This window comes from Hippoglossus stenolepis, chromosome 15 (assembly GCF_022539355.2).
Source record: "Hippoglossus stenolepis isolate QCI-W04-F060 chromosome 15, HSTE1.2, whole genome shotgun sequence".
In the NCBI taxonomy this organism is placed as follows: Eukaryota; Metazoa; Chordata; class Actinopteri; order Pleuronectiformes; family Pleuronectidae; genus Hippoglossus; species Hippoglossus stenolepis.
In genome coordinates, this window is record NC_061497.1 from 14,716,508 (window position 1) to 14,738,593 (window position 22,086).

Consider the following 22,086-nt stretch of genomic DNA (forward strand, 5'->3'; position numbering starts at 1 on the left):
TAAATACCATAATAGTGTGTGACAGTTTCCCTGCTGAGGCTGTAGTACATACTGTACATGTTCACACCTGAGCGCTGTCAGGTAAACACACATTTTGCTGCGAGCTACTGAGCAGCTGCACCGGATCAGTTGGGTTGAGTTACTGTGCTGAACAGCATCTTGTCTTGTTCGGGCACTTCACTGTATTTGTGATGGATACGTTTAGCTTCCTGACACCAGGGTGATGCCTGGGGTCAGTTTGGAAAATATCTGAGTCAGTCAAGGATCTGCGATGTAGCCGACCTCTGCAGGGACGGGTGACATGGTGATATATGCCCGGAGAGACCATATTAGTCATGCTGTCATATTCTTCATACTGCAGTAGCTTTCTAGTGAAGGTATTAGGCTACTGTGGGTAACGCTGCAATACTGTATTTTTCAATAGCAGGTCAAACATATCTTTTGTTTGAGTCCCTGCCAGGCGAGCCCCACTTCTCTCTAGAAGCACAAGCTTTCTTATTAGAGAGTTGAAATGTAGTGTGTCCCTGTAAACAGCTATTACCAATGTACCTTAAATGGTGATGAATACAAAATATAAACCAAACCTTTCAGCAGCTGAGACATTAGGCAGGTGAGACTTCAAAAATGTAATGTTTATTATCTCCAGCAGGGAGGAAATGTTTTTATTGCCGTTTGTCTGTTTGCAGGATTATGGAAAAAGTACAGAACCGATTTTTATGAAACTCGGTGGAGGGGTGGGGTACAGGCCAAGGAGGAAGCCATTCAATCTTGGCTCAGATGCAGACAAAGGGGTGGATCCAGGAATGTGTCATCACTTTCTTCAACATTTAAGATAGGGCCCTTCTTTTTTGACATCTTCGTGGATTTTCCAAAGAAAAATGTATGGATCTTGATGAAAGAAAACTGACATATTTACGGGACTGATATCGATTGGTGAGTTCAATTTAATAGTTTGGTGGAGGTATCGCTCTATTGAGAGCGACTCTATATGTGATCAATGTAAATGTGTCGAGTTTAGCCTGATGACTAATTGGTCCCCACAGACTATGACTATTGATAAAAAGCCTTTTCTACATAACAAAGTTACAATGAAAATAAGTGTAATAAGAAACCGGAACAAATGAAACACAGCCTGGTGGTATTAAACTAACAATGCAATCAGACAAGTTTAAAACACTACAAACAAGTTAATCAAACAGGATAAACAGCCTCTGAAATAAAATCTATACAGGAGAGCAAATTCTCCTTTGAGAAAAATGCCCTCCAGCAAACAAATAATGTACTTGGCTCAAATTTGGGATTCTTCATCATCGCATGACAAGGGCTTGACTTTGTGGAATTATGAACCAACATCTGTGGTTTAATACAGATGATGTATCTCATTTTTCTATTAAGAACATTCCTGCATATTTCTGTGCGATCCAAGAAGCACATTGGACAGCTGGAAAAAGCGTCATTTGACTTAAGTTATTACAAACGACTCATGTTAAAAACTCTAATGTCAGTTTGTTCTTTTCTCTAAATCCTTCCACACATTACATTTACAGTACATATGTTATTTAGGTCTGTGTATCGGAACTAGTGTCTGTAATTTAACAACATCTAAGCTCCTACAACAGAAACCTTAATAAAACCTTGGAATAGAATCAGATGCAGTAAGTGGCCTGAGGCAAACTCCAACCGACAACCATTTTAATCCAGTGAGGACAAAACAACTCACATTTTCTTTTGCCATTGAAAAATAATTGGCTAGAAATACCTGAAATACATTTTTTAAGGTTGAACATTTTGTTTGTTGAGCAATGAATAATTATTGTCTTAGTTAGCAGTGGTATCAGTTGACCAGTATGAAAAATAATTAGTTTTATCTCTCCCCCGCAGTAACAATGTGTGTTGATTAATTAGTAGGCGAAATAAACTGTCATTGTATCACGGCACTATTATAACCACGCTGTTGATGAGTTGATGAAGTTGATTAATGGGTCTGTATTTTCCTCTGTGTGTGTGTCTGTGCACCGTGCAATGAATTACAGGAGAATAATGTTTGTCTGCACTACACCACCATATTATTATGGATCCTCCAAGCATGACAGGAGTTTTGCAAATAATGATATATATAAATATATTTAAGTTTTAGGCTAGTGGTCAGATATAGAGCTTGGCAGATAGAGGAACAGCCGATATGAGCCTTTCACATACATATCTACATATCTGGGTTAATGTTTGTTGATATGCAACGAAAACCTTTATTATGACGAATAAACATTGCAGAAAATATGTTTATGTTTACATGTGTTTTTTGCGTAAACATGTTTTTTTAACTTCATTTGAGCATTATTTATGAAAATAGTTATTAATAATAAAGTGTCTGATGTGATCTGAAGCCAATATGTCGGTAACACAAATGTTTTACCCCCCTAGTTCTGTTAACAGCACCGCCCGTCACAGATCCATATTGGTCAGACTCTAGTCAGACAGAGATCCGATAGGAATTGGAAGCGATTGGGATTGTAACTCTCGGCTCGTTGGAGCTTCCCAACCACTGCAGGAGCTGTCGACGTGCCACTGATATCCTGACTGTCACAGCTGTGTTCCTGACACCGCGCCATCCAACTCAAACCCTTCAGAGTTTCTTTTATGGATTTCCGATGTGGAGTACAACATCACATTAAAGAGCTCTACATGCATAGGACTTGTAACTGGGGTTTAACCTGGTGAACCAAAACAACTAAATAAATAAATAAAAACACTGCATCATCTCGGAACAAAACAAGCCTCAGAGCCTCAGAGCCTCAACCCTGGAGCCGGCTCACTGCGTGTTGTTTGAGAAGACTGGGCTCGAACTGTTGCTACAGGAGATAATGTGCACCAACACTCAGCCGGGGGCATGCAACATCGAGCCGAGTCAGAGAATCAGACCGCACTCCGGAGAATAAAGACTTGAGATATGGGATTACCTGCTCCTCTATCGTCACCTTCCCCCTCTTTCATACACACTTACACTTCAAAATGTTTGACGATTTCGGCTTTGTGAGGCTGTCAAAGCCACACACTTTCAAGGTCTGCTGAACAACAAAACTCCGGCTTTGGAAATTCTGTGAAAGCCACTAAATGATATTGACTGCTGGTGTGAGCCGCATGCAGGAGTAACAATATTCTCTTCAACGGGTCAGGAGGTTCAGTGTTTGGAAACTTTAAGAAAACTATGGAACTAGTGTTTCAGGTTTTAATGAGTTTGGTTTTTCAACAAATCACACTTCAACTCACCCACGAAGGAATATGTAGACACATTAAACTGATCTGACTTTATGTCAAAGGGGATGTGTGTCATTAATTTCAGTGATAAACGCTATTTGTACAACTTTTCCTTTTACAGTTTGTTGTGTTTGGATTTTCCTTTCCAATTATGTCAAACTGTGAAATTAAATCAGAATAAATTAACAATTATAGCTTCTGTTGTTGTGCATCTGTCCATCCATCCATCCATCCATCCATCCATCCATCCATCCATCCATCCGCCCATCCACCATCTTCCACATATCCAGGCTTGGGTCACACAGGTTGCTGCCCAAATACGGTATACCAGACATACCTCATACTCTTTCCAGCTCTTTCTGGGGGGATCCTGAGGCATTCCCAGGCTGGTAGGGATATGTAATCCCTCCAGCAGGTTCTGGGTCTATCCCTGGGTCTCCTCCCGGTTGGGTGCACCCAGTAGACCTCCAACGGAAGGCGCCCAGGAGGCAAAATGATTAGGACCCCCTGTCCCCTTTCGACGTAAAAGGAGCAGTGGGTCGCAAAGTGTTGTCATTTTTAAGATAATTAAACTGCTTTTGAGGCACAAAACCTCCTTCATGTCCAAAACAATACTGTTACAACTCTGCCTTGAAAAAGTGTTTCAACCTCCAGGTAATAGATCAAGTCTTCTAATTACATGGTTGGTAAACTGCGGGGCTGTAATTGAATCAGGATATTTAGAGTTGACTAAGTCTGCACTTCAGGTCAATGCATCGACCTCAGTATTTTAATTTGTCATGCTTGTGGTTCACGCTCAGTCTTATCTATAGGGGCATCTCGCCTGATGATTCATATCATCGAAGTCCTCTCTCTAACCTTTCGCCTGATTTTCAGAGCATCAACAGGGAACGCACGGAGCGAAGCCCAGCTGCTTTTTTTATGGACTGTTTCCCAGCCAGCGGTTTGCTTCCTGAATCGCCTTTGGACCCGTAGTCATCATAACAAACTTGACTGAGCAGGTCTGTTTGCTTGTTGAGAGTAGCAACAAATTGCACAAATTCACAACCGTAAACTCCTAACTCCTCCACTGCCTCCAAGCATCGCTGAAGTTTAACTTGACACTTGTTATTCAGGGAGTCAAGAGAAAGTATGGTAGTATAGTAACTGTTTCCCAGAATGTGTGTTGTTAGTTATCTTCCATGTCTATTCCACCGGCATTTTTCCCTCTTCCTCTTCTTTCCCTTTCCCCGCACTTCTCCTCGTCCTCACTTCTCTCCTCTGCCCTCACTCCACTTCCCAAAGCTTGTCAACTCTAATCTCTCACACCCTGCACATCTTCGCCCGGTCTTTTCCGCCGCCCCACGCTCTCGTAAACATGAAATAGTGTGTTACCTACTCCTGTCTATTATTCACTTCTCTCTGATAGGTCCTTACCCTGCTGCTCCCTATAGCCCAACGCTTCTCGAGACTTTGACAAACAAGTGGAAACATAGAATTATGCATTACCTGCTTTTTTTCCTTCTAAATCCTCTCCATCTCTCTCTGTTCTTTTCCTTTCTCAACACTCCTGGCCTCCTCCCAAACCCTATTCTCTCCTTCCTCTCTGGTAAACAAGTGTAAACAGGCAGCATCGCCAGGTTAAATTAGCGCCTTTTTGTTATGCACCCCCGCAATCGCAGTCCTCACTCTGATCAAAACACGATTTGAATGTGGGGGAACTCGAATGAGTGCCTCCAAAGGGTGTTTGTTTGGGTGTGATTCAGCCGTTTGCGTAACAAGCATTGCAGCTGGGAGCCGCCGCACTGAGTCAGTTTTACTCTCATTCTCTCATTTACCTCGTTTCACCTCTACCAGATCTGAGTTTGTTTTTCCTTGTTTGCCGAGTTCAGCTGAGTAACGTCAGCACTGGCATCTGTTCAGCTCCAGTGTACAAGGGGGAGATCAACTCTTTCATTAAAAAAATAATCTCATCACCACAACCGAGCCATCGATATATACCAACTCGCTGATGGTTCACAAAGAACAAATGTTTACCTGTAGAGAACAACTCCAAGTGCAATCTATGAGAAATGTTTCCAGAAGCTAAGGGTGCCCAGCCATGATGGTTTAGGTGCTTGGACTCTAACCTCGATGGATTGGCTTGTGCTCTATGAATCTGCTCCAAATTATTCTCTTCCCTTTTCTTTCGTCTCCCTTTTCTCCCTTTCCCTTGCGCTTTTTTCCCGCTGTGTTTATCTCCTTTGTTCTGAGAGAACATTTTCAAAGCCGGTGAAGGTGGAAGCTGGAGGGGATTGCGTTGAGGAGATCAGAGGAGAAAAATTAGGAGGAGTACCACTCCCATGCAAGCACACACAACCGGAGAGGCGAACACGCAACCATACGGACGCGCACTTGTTTGAAATTGCAGGGGAGTGTTAAAACAGGAAGAAGGGAGGGAGAACGGGGGGAGATTGTTCCACCAAAGAAGCAAGAGAAAGAGCAAATCAATGGCGGCATGATAATGAATTATTTCCTCGCCAGAGAGGGAGTTAGAGAGGAGAGATAAAAGCAGACCACATGCTGTGCCACTAACAGCCGGAGGGCAGCTGCCTGTGAATTATGGCGCGTTGGAACACACTTGCTGCCCTTGGGATCCATTGGTTTGCAAAAGGAAGAGACAGTGAAGAGAAATGGAAGTGAGAGAGCCGCAAAGAGATGGGGTGGGCAGAAAAGAAATGTTGGAAGGGGTAACGGTAAAGCCCCCTGAGTTCATGAGACGCATGGGTTTACATCTCTGTGGCTAATTAGAGAAAATGAAATTAAAGTGGTGGAAATGAAAGAGGGATAGATGAGGGAGATGGAGAGGCGTGGGAGGTGTCGGAGGGGGGGGGTGTTATTCGGCATGTGTAATTATGAGAGATATTAGACGTCTGCCGGAACAAGTACGTCTGTCCCCATCGCCACGTCACGTCCCAGTGGACCTGGAATACCCAGCAAGTGTGAGTCATAGAGACGAATGAATTGCAATTTGTACTTCACCGCAGCCCGTTTAACACACCCACAGTAGACATTAGTCGAACTCTTTGTTCTCTCTCAACAAAGATATCCCGCTGCGGCCGTCCCAGTTTAGGTGCTCGATTTACATTCAACTAAAAAGTGTTTCAATATATACTTTAAAATTTTTCAAATATGCCGTTAGTGCCTATATAATGGTTCACAGCAGAATTCCTGGATACATCCAATCTGTGGTTGCAATCTGCTCGTGGCTTATTATTTGTATGTTTCACTTCTTCAGCAAGCAGCACACGAGTAACCTCAGCTGAACTGCTTAGTTATTTTATGAGACGAATTGTTTGCAACTCTTACAATTTTATACATCATCCATCTGCGATGTTAACTATTTATCCCTTTTTTTTACTTAACTCACTGTTATGATTTAGTTTGGATGAACTGTGTTTTTGCCTCATCTACTTTATTTTCTCTAAAAGTAATTTTCTCAGAGAACACGTCTGAATTAAACACATGGACACAGTGGAGGGATGAAATGCACAAGAATTTAACAGAGCCCATTTTTGTTAAGCAGCAGTAGAGCTATAATCTTTCCTTGTGTTTGCTTTGTAAAAACAAAATCTAAAGATAATTCTTCGGGCTTAAATTCAAGCCCTGAACAAGAGCCCCATCATATTGAAATGATATTATCTGACCATGCAACCACACAAACACAATTTATAAAAACAATCAATTTAAGATGTAACAGCTTTTTAAAGTGTATTTTTTAATTAACACCTTCAATTTCTGTGTTTTTGGGAACAGCTGCCTCTCTGTATTTCAGACAAATTCACAGATCCAACATGCACAAGCCAGTGCAGCCAGTGTTGGTTAGTAGCAGAAGGCAGGTAGTGCAGTTTGAGATGCTGTTCCCTATATATTTGGATGATGACTGTTGAGCAGCAGGTATGATGCACATTTTATTTTTCTGCCATAAATCCAGATGCTGGGGCTTGGATGAGGCACGTGTTGACACCAGGGACCATAAGAGATACAACTCTGGGGTATTTACTGCTTCAGGTTTTAAACAAATTCATCCTGAAAAAACAAGGGAAACTTCATTCAGAAACACAACATCTGATGGGCAGAAGAAGAAGAATCTTAATATTTGACAGCCAGCTGTTGTTTATGCTTGAAAAAACCCATTACAAAGTGATTCAAGGATAAAGTCTGAAAACTACAGTTTCTTATTTATTTTTTTTTTACAATTAACACAAAATAAAGGGTATACATACAAGTTTGTGAACTGCTCAGTTTACATCCAGTTTACTGGCAATACTACAAGTACTATAATGCTGTTATAGTGTCACTACTAATCTCTTACAGACAGTGAACGCAGGTTTTCTGACGATGCTCTTTCTTAAACTGATGTGTTGAAGTGTTTTAATCACTTTAAACTAATTGAGCTTCATTTCCCAAATATTCTGTGAATAAAAAACTGCCTTTGAACACAATCGGTTTGTAGTTAAAAAGGAATAGTTTGACATTAAGGGAAATATGCTCCTTGCTTCATTAATTATTGAGAGATCCATGACGGCAAATGCTTCTTCTATTTACTTTGGTCTATTATATTTGTGTGTTTTATATATATATATATATATTTTTAAATAAACACAGACACATGTATATACACAAAGTTTGTCCTTCCCAAAGGATGTTGTCGTTATGTTGACAAGATCTTCAACCTTTGGGTTGGCCGGACTGTGCTTTATTAATTTTTCATTCGTGAATAGGTTTATCACAGAATTGCACAAACAGTATGTAATCTCTATTAGGGGAGATATGTTTAAATGGAAAATGGGATACGCATATATCATATACATGTCATCCTTTATTGCTGATTATGTGCATATTGCTTACTTTACTCTACCTGTTCTGGACTACCACTCTTCTGACTCTACTCTCGTGTCCTCTCGGGAATTTGCGACATCGACTAAGTATTGCACCAAATAAATGATTCAGAGATTAAAGAGACAGCCACAGTTGCCATGACAACCCGCTGGGCATCTCTCATTATTGTATTCAAAGCAGACTGCTGGATGACCACTGGCTGCATGGTGCTGTGTGTGAGTGTGTGTGTGTGTGTATGTGTGTGTGTGTGACTGCATGTGACTTGTGTACACAAGTGAGTGCCTGTGTGCGTGAGGTAATTATGAAGAACAGAAAATGAAATTGGCTGCCAGCCCTGTGGTTTCTATGTTGCACGCCAAGACATTGAAGGGAAAGTGGCTAAAAATACATGATTAAAGCTGAGAGATGAAGCTGTAGGAGTTATACAGAAATACATGTCCAGTTTAAAGTCAAAATCTGATATGTCCACACATAAATGAACACACCACCATTGATGGAACCTAACATGGATTCAATCAATCAATGATCTTGTCAATGGAAGTTATATCTACTACTCTCAATCTACAAGGTCAAAGCAGTGTTTCCCCTTAATTGTTTAGACTTTGACGGCTCAGCCCAGTTTCATAATGAACCAGATTTTTAGTTTTTTACACTTCATATCGTATAATAAAATAAGATAACAAAGATCTCTAACTTGTTGTTTGCAACACTCTTCGCCGGATGCTTACTCATGATGTCACACCACTGCAAATGTTTTTAGCATCCACACAGACGGTCACACCTTCTCTTTCACTCTCAAGTCTGTGTACCTGTCACCGGAAATCTGTTGTATGTGAAAGGAACCTTTATCCACTTCTGCCATATTTGAATCAATTCTGTGGGAAACACTGCAATGTTTTGGCCAGACAGTATAAAAAAGGGGAAGCTATCATTTGTGTGGATTACATAGAAGATCTTAGTACTGATCATAGGCTTAAATCAATTTTTTCAATAAAACCGATAGGACACTTACAGCTGCTTTTAAGTTACCGTTGACTTCCATGGAAACAGTATATTTTCAATCGAAAACACAGAAAGATGATTAATTAGAACAAATTTGTTTCCCAATGTGCAAAATTATTTTAAAAATATCTAATATTTTTCACTTTCACTGGAAATATAACTTTTTACATTGCAAGTGTGATGGATACTCAAATCAATACATGGATCACTTCATTCAGTGAAATGTGTAACCAAAGCCTCAAGAGCCGCTCACCTGTTACCGCAGCTAAACTGCAGCCACTGGGTAATTACCCAGGAATAGAGATGACTCTTGGAAGGTGCCATGAAGCCCCTTATACACACCAGCAATTAGCGGCAAAGGTCCATTGAGCGGTAATAAGGCATCAGACAGAAGCTCGGGGAGGGTGGGCAGGGGAAAAGAGAGAAAAGAGAAGAGAAGGAAAGGAAAGTAAGAGGAAGGAAATAGGGAGAGATTTTAAAGACAGAAAAACGGAAAAAAGAAGGATGGGTCAACAAATAAAGGGAGAGATTAAATGGAGAGGAAACAATGGAAAGCAGATAGGAGAAGAAGGTGGAGGGAACCTGAGTGTGTGTGTGTGTGTGTGTAGAAGGAAACTCCAAGACCTCCAGTTCCAAGTCACTTTGTTGTTAAGAGCTTAGCTGGAGGTCTCTCGCCCACTTGGCTGTCAGAGAACAACAGGCGCCCCCTTGTAAAAGTGATATCTGATCTCAGCGAGATTATTTGTGCAGATTAAGGGCAAACTTGAGTAACATGAAAGATCAAACCTTGACGGCAGCTGCCGGGCAGCAACACAAAGATTTTATCTTGCCTGAAGAGGCACCGGGGCTCTTCTTAGAGCTTCACTGGGCACTTACAAGGTGGAAAATGGAGACAGAACCAAGCATGACAAATATTAACCATTTTCTGCCATTGCAGCTCTGAATACCTGACTGATCACAGGTTTCCGTCTGCATGCACACTGTATATGTATTTTCGTACAAGGACGTTTTTAACTGGGTTTGCCTATAAGTCCCTTTACTGTACAGATATGTGTTCAACAGGGATGTTGCACACACTATGGAAACATATTATTACAAAAATGTAATAATCTTTGACAATAATATCATCTAATATTATTATTTTAATCGTTTAATACGATGGCATACATAAATAAATACATTAATTTGCAGTTTGGTTATAGTAAATGTAAAGATGATTAACTTAGTTTATCATTATTTAAACTGACACCTCTAGGGCCAGGACAGTTTTTTTCCTACAGTTTTAAAGGCTGCACTCTGGACTCAGAGTTGCTTTTCCTCTATTTCTACTTTCTCTCATTTTTTATTTAATTCCTTCCGCTGGGCTTTTCCCTCGAGATAGAAAAAAGGCTCTTCTCCCTTCTCCGACCCCCGTTTCCTCTCCCCTCTTCTCAGTGTCCCTTTGTCTCCCCACGATACTCTCTCCTTTCCTCCTCTTCCTCCATTTCATCCTCATCGCTCCTCCTCACCTTCCTCCTCGACTCCATCTCTGCTGCTTCACTCTCTTGAATAATTAGTCAGACGTGCCGTCTGGCCCCTGCCAGTGCGGCCCAGCATCTCCATATAATTGCACTATTAACTGTCACATAGGTAAACATGGGAAACACATGGACTCACAGTGGAGGGAGAGCGTTAAGTGAAATAACAAGACTGTAAGCTCTGAGGGGAAGAGCTGCAAGTGAAAGAAAGATGGAGGAACAATGGGTAAAAGAAAAAAACAGCCTGGTGCTAATTAAATAGTCACCAACTGTGTGTAAATAATAAAAAATGGACCATTGGTTCATTGCACCGCAGCTTCAATGGTTCTGTTAACATTTTATAACAATCCCCACAGTTGTATGGTTAGTTGTATAAATATTCCTTCCAATTTGAAGCAAATTTGAAATTCATGAAATTGGCAACCTGCACAGTTATCAGAATACTTCCATCATGTTGCGTCCTAGAGAATTTAATTTTTTTTGAATGTGCCCGCTGCTTGGTTGGGACTCCAGGATAATCAGCTGTCAGATGCTGAGTCTGTCTACAAGTGGATGTGGAGAAGCCGTCATTCCAGGAACCCCTCACAAACTGTGGGTGATGATGTTTGCAGCACTGAGAGTCCTGCTACCATCTCAGGCAGTGAAAGGGTCCTAATGTGGCCAGCGTGAGTATTTACATGATGTTCCCTTAAAGTCCTCCTTGACTGTGGTCACTACAGGTATCAAGGCGTTGTTAAGATCATTAGTAAACACCTGATCTTTATCATAAAGCAGATACCTGAACTCGTGAAGTGAAGTCGTGTACAGGGTATGCTCTGGGTTCATGTGATGTAAAAAAACACCACTGTGAAGTCGCTGATATGCTTGATGGATTGGTCATTGCCAACTGTGACATTGACACCTTTCCCTCTTCACTCGCTGAAGCAAACCAAGGGAAAAAGGCAAAGGAGAACAGTTTTTAGCTTGTTTCCCCCAGGAGCACCCTTTCTGTCTGGTACGCACTTATTTGCCTTGACGAACCATTACAAACAGTTTCCTGTTTCCCTCCAGGTGCCACATGGGAATCTATATGTTTCCCTGCAGCTCAACTTTCTTTTTGCACTGGACCTGAGCACCAAGTTAAAAGATTTGGGGAGTTTTCAACCGGCCAGAACAACTCTGTGCATAATTTTCGTCCTTTTTTCATACACAGGGAAAGGAATGGCGAGCATAAACTAAGCTTTAGACAATGACAACAGGCAGATAATATTAACCTTAGTGTTGATGTCGAGGTTCACAATTTAGAAAGCAAACGGGCATGTAAAGAATTGCAGGAAATAAGACGGCCTCTGAAGAAAGAAATAATTACTCATAACCTGACCCTTGTGGAATAAGAGGCACTCAGGCTAATTAGCCAATCACGGTCTGCTTTTGTTCCCTTTTGTCCAGAAACTTGCTGAGTCACTTGAAAGTGCTGAGTAACTGGTTACCATGGTGATTTTGGCCTTGAGGGGGTGGAGGGGAAATACACAGACTCTCTATCTCCAGGGAGACAACAACTCTGATCGAAAATGCCAACTCAGATCGAAAAAATACAAGTTGTATCGACAGAATTTTTTCACTGTAGGCGCCACAGTGCTGTAACGACAAGACTGATGTATTATCTGTGTACCTATCCTTTAAAGCACAGGAGCTGTCACTGTTTTGAAATGCAATTTGTTATTGAGCTCAGTCTATGGGACTTTTGGTCAGAACTCTCTACACTCACAAGCAATTCGTTAATAATCAGTGAGACAAATCACAATGCGGACAACACAGGTCGAGAGAGGAGAGATTCTTCCACCGCTTTGTAAAGAAATCGTCGCTCTAGGTCGGAGCTTGAGTAAATTAAAAGCGGTTTAGTGATTGCTGTTCAAGTGTAGGTCAAATAAAATGTGCTCTGGTTGGTCTAAAAATGACATTAAATTGAAACTGCAAATTAGTTAAAAAAACCATAATAGCTTGAAAAAAAACATTTATCTTGTCTCTAAAACTTCTTACTGCTTGTCTTTCTCCCACTCTCTCGCTGCCTCTTTGTTGATTTACACAAGTCATTTTTCTTCTGGGGTTTTCCTCCTCTGCTGCTCTGTTCTCCTCCCGATATGCTGGTTTGATGACCCAGAGTCAATCATGAGGATTTAGTATAATAAACAAGCCAGTGGGCTGACACGGGAGCAGGACTCCGGGGCATTGGTTTGAATTCACGGCCGTCGCTGTTTATCTTTGTACTGCTGCGTTTATGCTGATCTCTGCAGGATGTGGAGTCACCAGTCCCCTAGTGCCTGCATTTAAATCAGGACAATTTTTTTTAAATAAGCATTTGACCATAATTGCACAATAGGAGTGGCACAGTGGTAAATCGAACATATGTACTTTATAAAAATATCTTTCCTAACTCTGTGTTGCTTCTCTAATACCTGCGACCTCTACCTCGCAGCGACGGGGACACGTGGTCTACTGCAGCTGTACGCAAGGAATGCTGAGGAAAAGCCATTATTATGAAGAGCAGCACGGCTATCTCAGGCAGTACATTTACAAAAGGTTACTCACCATACAAAGCACACGTGCAGCCCATGTATCGCCTCGGGGCAGCTTTATATATTACACATGTATCCACAAAGGAGCTCTGACCTTGTGTGACTGTGTATATTGCATCTGCAGGCTACAGATAGCTCTCAACAAGCCTGCTCACCAATCCGCTGCAGAGCCAACGCTGCTGAGAGGTGAGCAAATGCGAATCATCTCGGCTACGGCATCTCTGCCAGTGAATTCCTGGACATTTATTGTCGTGTAAATGTCTGGGTACAGTGGCTCTAATTTGGATACAAAGGGCACGTGCACAAGCCGTCCACTCCTGCACAATGTTGACACTAGAGTAAATGTTAGGAAACAAACCCTAGTGAAACCAAACACCATTAGGAGGGCTGCAGAGCTGAATTAAAGCCATTACGCACTTATCTCTGTCCTGCACTGGGCTCTATGAAAGGAAAGGTTGATTATTCACTTCTGCTGCAGCCCAGAACAAGAGGTTGTTATTTTTCTGGCCTTATTGAACGCCTCGTCCACAAATGGCAAATGTTCTCTGGTGCCTCCGTGCTCTTTTCATTTGAAGATCTCTCTCTCTCGCTATTTCTTTTTAAAATGAGTGGGTTTTGCACTGTTTGTCAGACAAAAAAAGAAAGAATACTGAAGACATTACATTAGATACTGGAAACTTAAGAATTTGGAATTTGTCAATAAAATAGTTACATATTTTATATTGCTTTACTTCCCTGTGTCTCAATAAATGTTTAATCAATTAACCATTAGACCGATAATCAGTTGCAGCATAAGTAGAATATGTCGTTTTTTTGCTTTTAAATCAGCGACCTCGGAGTAATCAGAATAAACTTAATTTACACACAACTTTAGATTTGTGTATGAAACAGACGAGACCTTCTGTCCATACTCGCTAATTTTATTCTTATTTGTGCAGGTCTTCTGAAAGCTGTCGTATACCAACAAAACAGAGCAGTACCACCGGAGACCATGGGGGGCAGTGTATTAATAATTTAAGGGAAACGACCATAGGACACAACAATAGCGAGGAGTTGGTAAGAACTACAGGCGTCTAAGGGTTGGGAACCTGGACACAAAGACAAACAGCAGATTTTGCCTCTTTCTTCAGACATACATTATCCCAACCTCCACCACTGTTGACAAGTTTGTTGTCGGGATTTCTGGTCTCTACTCTGCCCTCTTGTGGCCGTATTGCTAAATAACCATGTCAACGTAAAGGACACATGTGAGCAGTGATGATCATTAGAAAAGAACACATCTCTTTCCGCACGATAAGGCCGCATGAATAATTGAATACATTTTTAGGATAGTAATCAAATGGTGCTAGTATCTATCACCCTGTGAAAGTTTTGCATTACTGCTGTGAAGGGTTATTAACGAACAGATGGGACACACACTCCAGTCGGATTTTGCTAAAAGAAAGCTTCTACTTCTACCACTAGAGGATGAAATGTCGTAAAGCACCTTTCTATTTGTAAATCTCTCACCAGGACTTGAATATAACCACACATGACTATTCTGTGGTTGTGCTGATTGGATTACAACAATTTCTACAGCTCTGTGATTAATCTCCCTGGAGTTTTCAGCACTTTCGGAGACTCCATGAGCACCGTTCACTGAGCATTATTCTTTGATTGTAATTCTATATCCAGCATCTGCAGAGAGAAATGTGTTTAAGGAGAATCTGCTTAACACAGGTGCCAAGGAGTCAGGAAAGAAGAAAAAAAAAATGCATAAAAACACCCTGCCGGGCTTGTAAAAGGTAAAATAAGTGAAGAAAGAATCAATAAGAACGCAATCATTTCAGCACTATTCTCCAAGTATATTCAATTTATGGTTAAAAAAAAAAAAATGTGGGTGTCAACAGAACAGAGCAGAGAAGCGTCAAGATATGTAAGTTAAATAAGGCAAAGACGGCAGAGGGGGCAAAACAACAATCAGCGTTTCCTAACGTAAGTTCAGTGACTGTGGGAGCAACAATGAAGCTGGAGTTATCGTCTTGGGGAACGGCCAAAGGGCTTTTATTCTTACATCAAAGCTGCAGAACAGAGAAAAAATACCAACAGAGGAGAACCATGCAAACTGAAAGAGAATCGCTGAGTGCACGTTCTACTGCTTTTGAGTTATAGGGTCTCCGAAATATGACTAAAGCTTGTGCTGCAAATGTTCGCCTGAGATCAGACGCCGAGCTCGACAAGAGAATATCAACCGGGGCAAAACACTTTCTCACATCGTTCAGGTTTATTATTTGTATTTGGTTTTTCAACCGTGTGACCATATTGTAAGTTTCCACCCTGCTACACACACCTGTGATTCCTGGCTGCTCCTCTTTTTCCCGAGCGCTCACTGGGGAGAGCGCTAATTGCATCCCAACAAAATACACAATACCTGCAGTTACACACACACACACACACACTTACATGCATCTTCAATTCAACACCATCAACATTATCCAAAGCAGCAGACGCACCGCTCAAGATGTATGACTCCCCCTTTCCTGTTGCCTTTCTGCAGCCCAACAGTTAACCTTGAGCATCATCTGATCAATTGCTCGTATTATTGCTCCCAAACTATTCCTCCGACTGCTTGTCAGGCATAAAATGCATTGACCAACCCGTCCTCAAACCCGCAGGCGGGCCCGTAGGTGGGTAAGTATAGCAATCTGCTCACTGCCCATCTGGTAGGTGAGAGAGCGCACCCAAATAACAGTGGGATGGTTCCCCCCACAACCGGTCATTAGGAGGTTAAATTAGTGCTGAGGCCTAATGGAGCTGCACTGGCTGAAGGTAGAGCCTCAGAAATGAGCACCTGTCACACCTAACTGCTGAGTTCATCAACTTAAGCACATTTTTTATAAACGTTTTGGATTCAGACCTCGGTACTTTCGCTGAGTTGCGGGAGGTTGCCATGGAATCCAGCAATTCTGACGGCGATGCCCCGGGAACATTAGCGCTGGTATTCTGATTACGGGTCTTAATAACGTGGAACCTGCCCGAGAGCTCAGCTGCCGTTCAGACCTAAATCTGAAAGGCCATTATGGCTGTTCCAGATGCTCCGACCGGAGCTGGGTCTGGGCACACGGGCGAGTGAGCAATTATCAATTTGTCCGTGGCTGAAACACTTTTATCCTGATGTGGAGAGGCTGAGTAGCTGTGAGCTTCAGGATCTAAACACTGGTGACAATAAGCTGTGGATTACAAAGGACGGGCAATTTTCTGTAGCCTGTATATATTGCACTTTTTCAGCTTAACCAACTAAATTAACTTAATGATGTACTATTACTAAGTATTAGCAGAAAACAGCACATGCTAATACTGACAATGAAGATTCGGCAATTATAAAGTGATTTATAGAGAAATACCTATGTTTTATATTATAAACGTAGATAGAGGAGAAGCATGAGAAACAGTGTAAAGGTCAAAGTTGTTTGAGACATTAATAATCATTTTTCTGCATGTATTCATAATGATCTACAGATATAGATCCTGTTGTTTCTGGTGTGGGTGTCAGGGAAACAGACAGAAAGAACACGGAGACTGAAACTAAAAGGGCAAAGTATAGACGGACAGAAGGACTTACGGAACGCCGTGTAGAACTCGTGCAGGCTGAGGTGGCCGTCGTTGTTGTAGTCGTCGTAGCGCAGCAGGTCCTGCATGGTGCACTCCAGCAAGCTGTCCTCCAGGTGCTCCTTCATGGAGATCTAACACACACAGTGTATTAAACCAGACGTCAGAACATAAAACCATCTTGGTAAATAACCTTTGTTGAGACGTTGACACATTATCAAACACAGGTAGGAAATTACCGCAGCTTATCGTAGCCTTTTCTTATCATTTCTCTCCTGGCTTTATCTTTTTTTTGTATTATCTGTATGATAGACCCACAATATGCACGTTCGGTATAAAATGTAAATCTGACATTTTACATAGGACACCACACGTATTTCACGTTTCTGTATTGCTCTAATAGGGTAGCCTTGGCCCTTATGCATATAAAGAGTCCGGCCCAGCCTGTCTCCTAAAGTAGCCCAATGGGAGAAATCACAGAATCCTGTAAAGAGATCCAAACAGTACATGTTTTGCTACTTTCTGTACTTTATACGTTAAGAGTTATTGTAAATCATCCAAACTCTCTCTTTTACACACAGATAATACAACATAAAGCTTTCAAATGTTACAAGCTGTAGAAGAAAAGATCAATGAGTTTCCAGCAAGAGCAACAGTGATTTGAAATAAACTGCATAACTGAATACAATTAGCATAATGTTCAGCCGGAACTTTTCATTCCAACAATAACTGGAATAAGATTTTCTTCAAGAGTAAAATGCCTCATGTACATAAACACCTGAAAGTGGCTCATTGTGAGAGTAATTTCATTCTGTTTAGAAGGAGTCGCTTAAATATGTAATCTGTCATCTAGGTTTCCGTCTCTGATTGCCTTCCATCTCTATCTGGCTCCCCGCACTCGTGCATACTGCACCTGAGTTAATTCAAAGATGTTCCCCTGGGAGGAGGCGCCACTCTCTCCGCTGTTGTTTGTCATTTGCGGGGCCCTCTCCTCCACTTTACTTTTAGTGCTGCAGCTTCCTCAGGGGAGCCATCCCCGCATAGGCGATGTTAAGCAGATTTGACGAGATAAACAGAAAACTCAGCGTCTGTTCCAAAAAATTTCAATCGCACTAAATTCGGTGAAAGCGTAGAGGCTACTACTAAAAGGGCCAAACTCTCAGCGCAACAGTATCTTTGTTGCTTGTGCTGGGAAGCTGGGGTCTGGAGTGATGGGGGAACATTTCACCAGGACACCTCATCAAATGGTTTTCTTTTTTTACTTGTTTGGTCAACCTGGCAAAAGTTAAAATAATAACAGAAGTGATACCTGCAAAGTAAATGTATTTTTATACAGTATATACAGAAACTGTAAAGACTACAAGGGGAAGGCATAAAATAATGAACGTGTGCGACCTTCACAAAGGAAATTTGAAGGATTTGCATTTGATCTGTATCTGTAGGTTTAAGACGCCTTATTCTTCTGTTACTGACATTTTTGCTTTGACGATCTGTGCACACTTTCTTCTCTTGTTCACGTCTGTCGCATATCCGTCTCTAAGCTCTGGTGCTCGGCTGAAGATTATGTGATGTTTCATTTAAGGAAACATCATGGTCACAAGACACGTGTACCTCAGAACGCTCTTTCTGCAAAAGATGATTCATTTCCACGCGTTTTTTATGAACATATAAGGAATGAAACACGTCGATAGTGTCTCATGATCTATGCCTCATGTGTAATAGATATTTCCCCAGAGACTTTTATAAACCCTGCATGTCTTTGTCTGTGTCAATATCTTCTCAAATGCATGCTGAGCCTGAACATTGACCCAGAGCAGCACTAAGGTGAAGCCTCAACTGAGAATCATCGTCTCTTTCTCACTGAGAAGCTTTCACCTCCAACGCTTCCTTGAATAACCCTGACCTCCATCTTCATACACATTCTTTAATATAATTATTTTTTTTCCTTTTACATACATTGTTAAGTTGTTTTTTAGGCCAAAATGTTAAGAAGACGATCACGAGGTAACTTCCATGTTAATAATTCCTTCAACTGAGACTTTCCAAGTATATAAATATAGCCCCGGTGCTTCCTTATCGCTCCCCAATTGATTCTATATGGAGCAGCACATGTGACATGGCAGATTAAGGGATGCCTACAGCCGACTGCAACCATGTGTTGACTGGCTCAGACTGATCTCTCCTTGGGCATTTGAATAAAATATATTTTAAACCCAAAGTACAGGAATTTAGCCTCCAAGCCCATCTGTGTCACATTCCACACCAGAGACCGTCTGCTGCTCGGATGACTGAAATCCATCTGTGAATTGCTTTGATTCTTAAAAGCATTATCTCGCCGAACGTATGAATTCCTACAGAATAAGAACGTCTTATCTGAAGACTTCCTGGCAACATGTCAGCATTAGTAATTGCCCGCTGTGATTGATCAAAATCTTTTTGTCGGATCTTTAATGCAGCTCTGGCAGAAGCGGCTTTATTATTTATTTTCCCGGTGCTGGAACTGGGTCAGAAATCACTCAATCTTCTTAATTTAAGAAGAGGACGGAGCGTGTTGTCGCTTACAACTGCACAGAGATGACAAAAGATTTACTGGGGTGCTATATATTCAGATGGCAGATACAGTCACTCTCTTTCAATGTTCACGTAAAACTAAAGATGTGCAGAATAATTCAAATATTACAAATAATAACCCTAAAAGCATGTGTTGCAACTCTTTGTGTTGCAGTCTGCAGTGACTGACATGGCTCACTGCATCCTGGCTGAAGTGACTGACATCATAGCAGTGGTTGGGAGGAATCTAATCAACAATTATCACTGATGTCCACCAGATGATGCCCGCGATGATTTCATTTCCTCGTCCGGCAAATATCAATATCCTATCATTTCCCCCGTCTCCCCACTGTTTCCCATCAGATCCTGGCGGGAAGATAATCTCAGTAAACATTTTCCATTGTTAAACATGACGATTAATTGTTCCAGTCACGTGCAGCAAAACTCCAATTCATAGTCAAACCAACATTTAGTTGCAACTGTTGTGAAGACGCACACGAAAGAGGAAATAATCAGACTGGTCATCAAGGTTGAGAAAAAGATCTCATTCCATAGAAGAAAGATTTTATGTGACTGTTAGAATTATTTTTCAGCAAAAGGCCGATCCCACTCTTCCCCGGATGATGTTTTACTTTACACTCATAATTAATCAGCAAAAAGCATCGCTAAGAGGTGCAGCATGTGCACGGGTGGTACTATAAAAAAATATTTGATTAATTGTAACTATAAATTAACTCCAAACATTAGTGCAGTAAACAGGCATAAACCAAATTATTTGCTGTGGCAACCCTTTGTCTTCCAAACAGCACCAGTACTCCTTGGTAAACTTGCACATTCTTTAATGTACTCAGCGGATTTGTCGTTCCAAGCGTCTTGGAGAACCTGTCCCTCCGTGGACTGAGGCTGTCTCAGTGTCTCTTCATGTTCAGCCAGACTGTCTCCATGATGGTGAGATCAGGGCTCTGTGGGGGGGCTGAACCATCTGCTGGAGGACACCTTGTTCTCCTTCTTGCTGAAGATGGCTCTTTATGACTCAGGGCGTAACATATTGTGCATTTTCATGCTGCAGAATACGACCGATCAGGCATCTCCCTGACAATACTGCGTATAGATGGATGTAAGCATCGGAAAGTTTTGCACAGTACCGTATTTTCCAGGAACATTGCTTCCTTGTGCACAACTCCTATTCCACCTGAATCCTTTATCTTTCCATCTATATATTCATCAGATTTAGCTTGATACCCACCTTTTCCAGCTCATCACTGACCAGCCGGCCGTCCTGGTTCACATCCAGGTATTTGAACATGGTGTCCACCATTGCTCGCTTCTCATCCATGTCTCTCTGCTGGCTCTGATCCCCAGTCCTCTGCACTTTAGGCTGCATATCCAGAAGCATGCTCTTCAGCCTGTTGTACTCCGACATGGTGCAGGAGTTGACTGCAAGAGCAAACACACAGATATGGAAGAAATGACTTTTGATTAACCTCAATTATATGAGCCAAAGCCTTCAGATTAAAGCTGTAAATTGGATTTAATGTGTTTGTGTGCTCTACAAAGGGAAGAGAGGAAAAGAGGGGCACATAATGTGTGTATCTGTGCATCCATGTGTGCATCCTTGAGTGTTTGCTCATTTAAAAAATGTTAGTTTTTGTTGCCATAATTTGTCTGACAGCTTTTCAGTGCAGGGGGTCCAATTAATTACAAGTAATCCTTGAATCCACATGAAAACAAAAGGTAAACATCCTCATTTAGACCCTCTCAAGCTTCTTGTCCCTCTTTGCAATGGGATTAGAGCTCATGTTTTAAAACCAGATTGGGGCGTCAAGCTGCAGATTCTCTGCAAGCCTCTGCTCGATGAGGACGCGCGGAGGAAACGAGAGACAACAAATTAATCACAGGCAGCACTCCGCATTTAGTCTTCACACTTGAAATCAATAATTATGCAAAACAAGTATGTCACATGCTGTGAGGGACGTGATACTAAGAAAGAGGAGGCAATGCAAATAAGCGTGAGACGTAGGGTGAGAAAACGAGGTATTCACTTTCTCTCCTCTCTAGTCCCTCCTTTGCTTTAGTACCGACGTGAAGGCGGGAGGGCGCAGGGCTTACGTGCGAGTGAGAAACATGGTGATGAAAGAACAAAAATGGAAAAAATCCTATATGAATAAATCATTAGGTGACGTCTCCCCGCCCGATCACTGCAGAGCAGGAGACCCCCCTCTGAGCGTACATGGGGATGGATTTGCCTTATCTCCTAATCTCCTCCAACAACTCCGACAAATATCACGGCAAGCGAATGCAAAATGAGGGGGGATGACGAAGCTCAACAACAATCTGGAAGTTTACCCGAAGCATCACGTTTTGGTACAGGGTGCGTAGCAGTCGGGAGTGCTGCCCAAGCACATTTAGCAAAACTGTCACAGCGACGGAGCCGGCGAGGCTTCAAGTAGGCCACAACAGCACGACAACGTCCCCCCGCTGCGCTACTCTATGTTCCAGCAAATACATACATTAAACATGCAAGTAGTTGTATGCTTATGCACACACTCGCAGACACACTCGCGCTCGCAGACTCAAAAATGTTTCCTGGTGTGAAAAATGTGTCCTCGTCTCAAAGGGGAGCTCAGGGTGACCCATTATTAAGTCCTCTACAAAACCGCATGCTCCCTTTTAATCTTTTGAGTCGTGACACAACGGGACAGTGAGCGAGGCCCCGGGTGAAGAAAGCAAACATGACTTGTTTTCGCTACATGTGCTGC

At 41.9% G+C, this 22,086-nt stretch overlaps 1 protein-coding gene across 1 annotated transcript in view; it reads right to left on the reverse strand.

Moving 5' to 3' along the window:
* The window catches only part of LOC118121701 (follistatin-related protein 4), a 67,233-nt gene extending 46,473 nt beyond the window's left edge, over positions 1–20,760 (reverse strand). The window contains exons 1-2 of the mRNA XM_035177758.2: positions 20,574–20,760; positions 16,791–16,911 (exon numbers count right to left, since the gene is read on the reverse strand). Coding sequence (XP_035033649.2) covers positions 16,791–16,911; positions 20,574–20,750 — 298 coding nt within the window. The 5' untranslated portion in view covers positions 20,751–20,760. The remainder of the gene's footprint in view (positions 1–16,790; positions 16,912–20,573) is intronic.
* Positions 20,761–22,086: the final 1,326 nt, after the last annotated feature.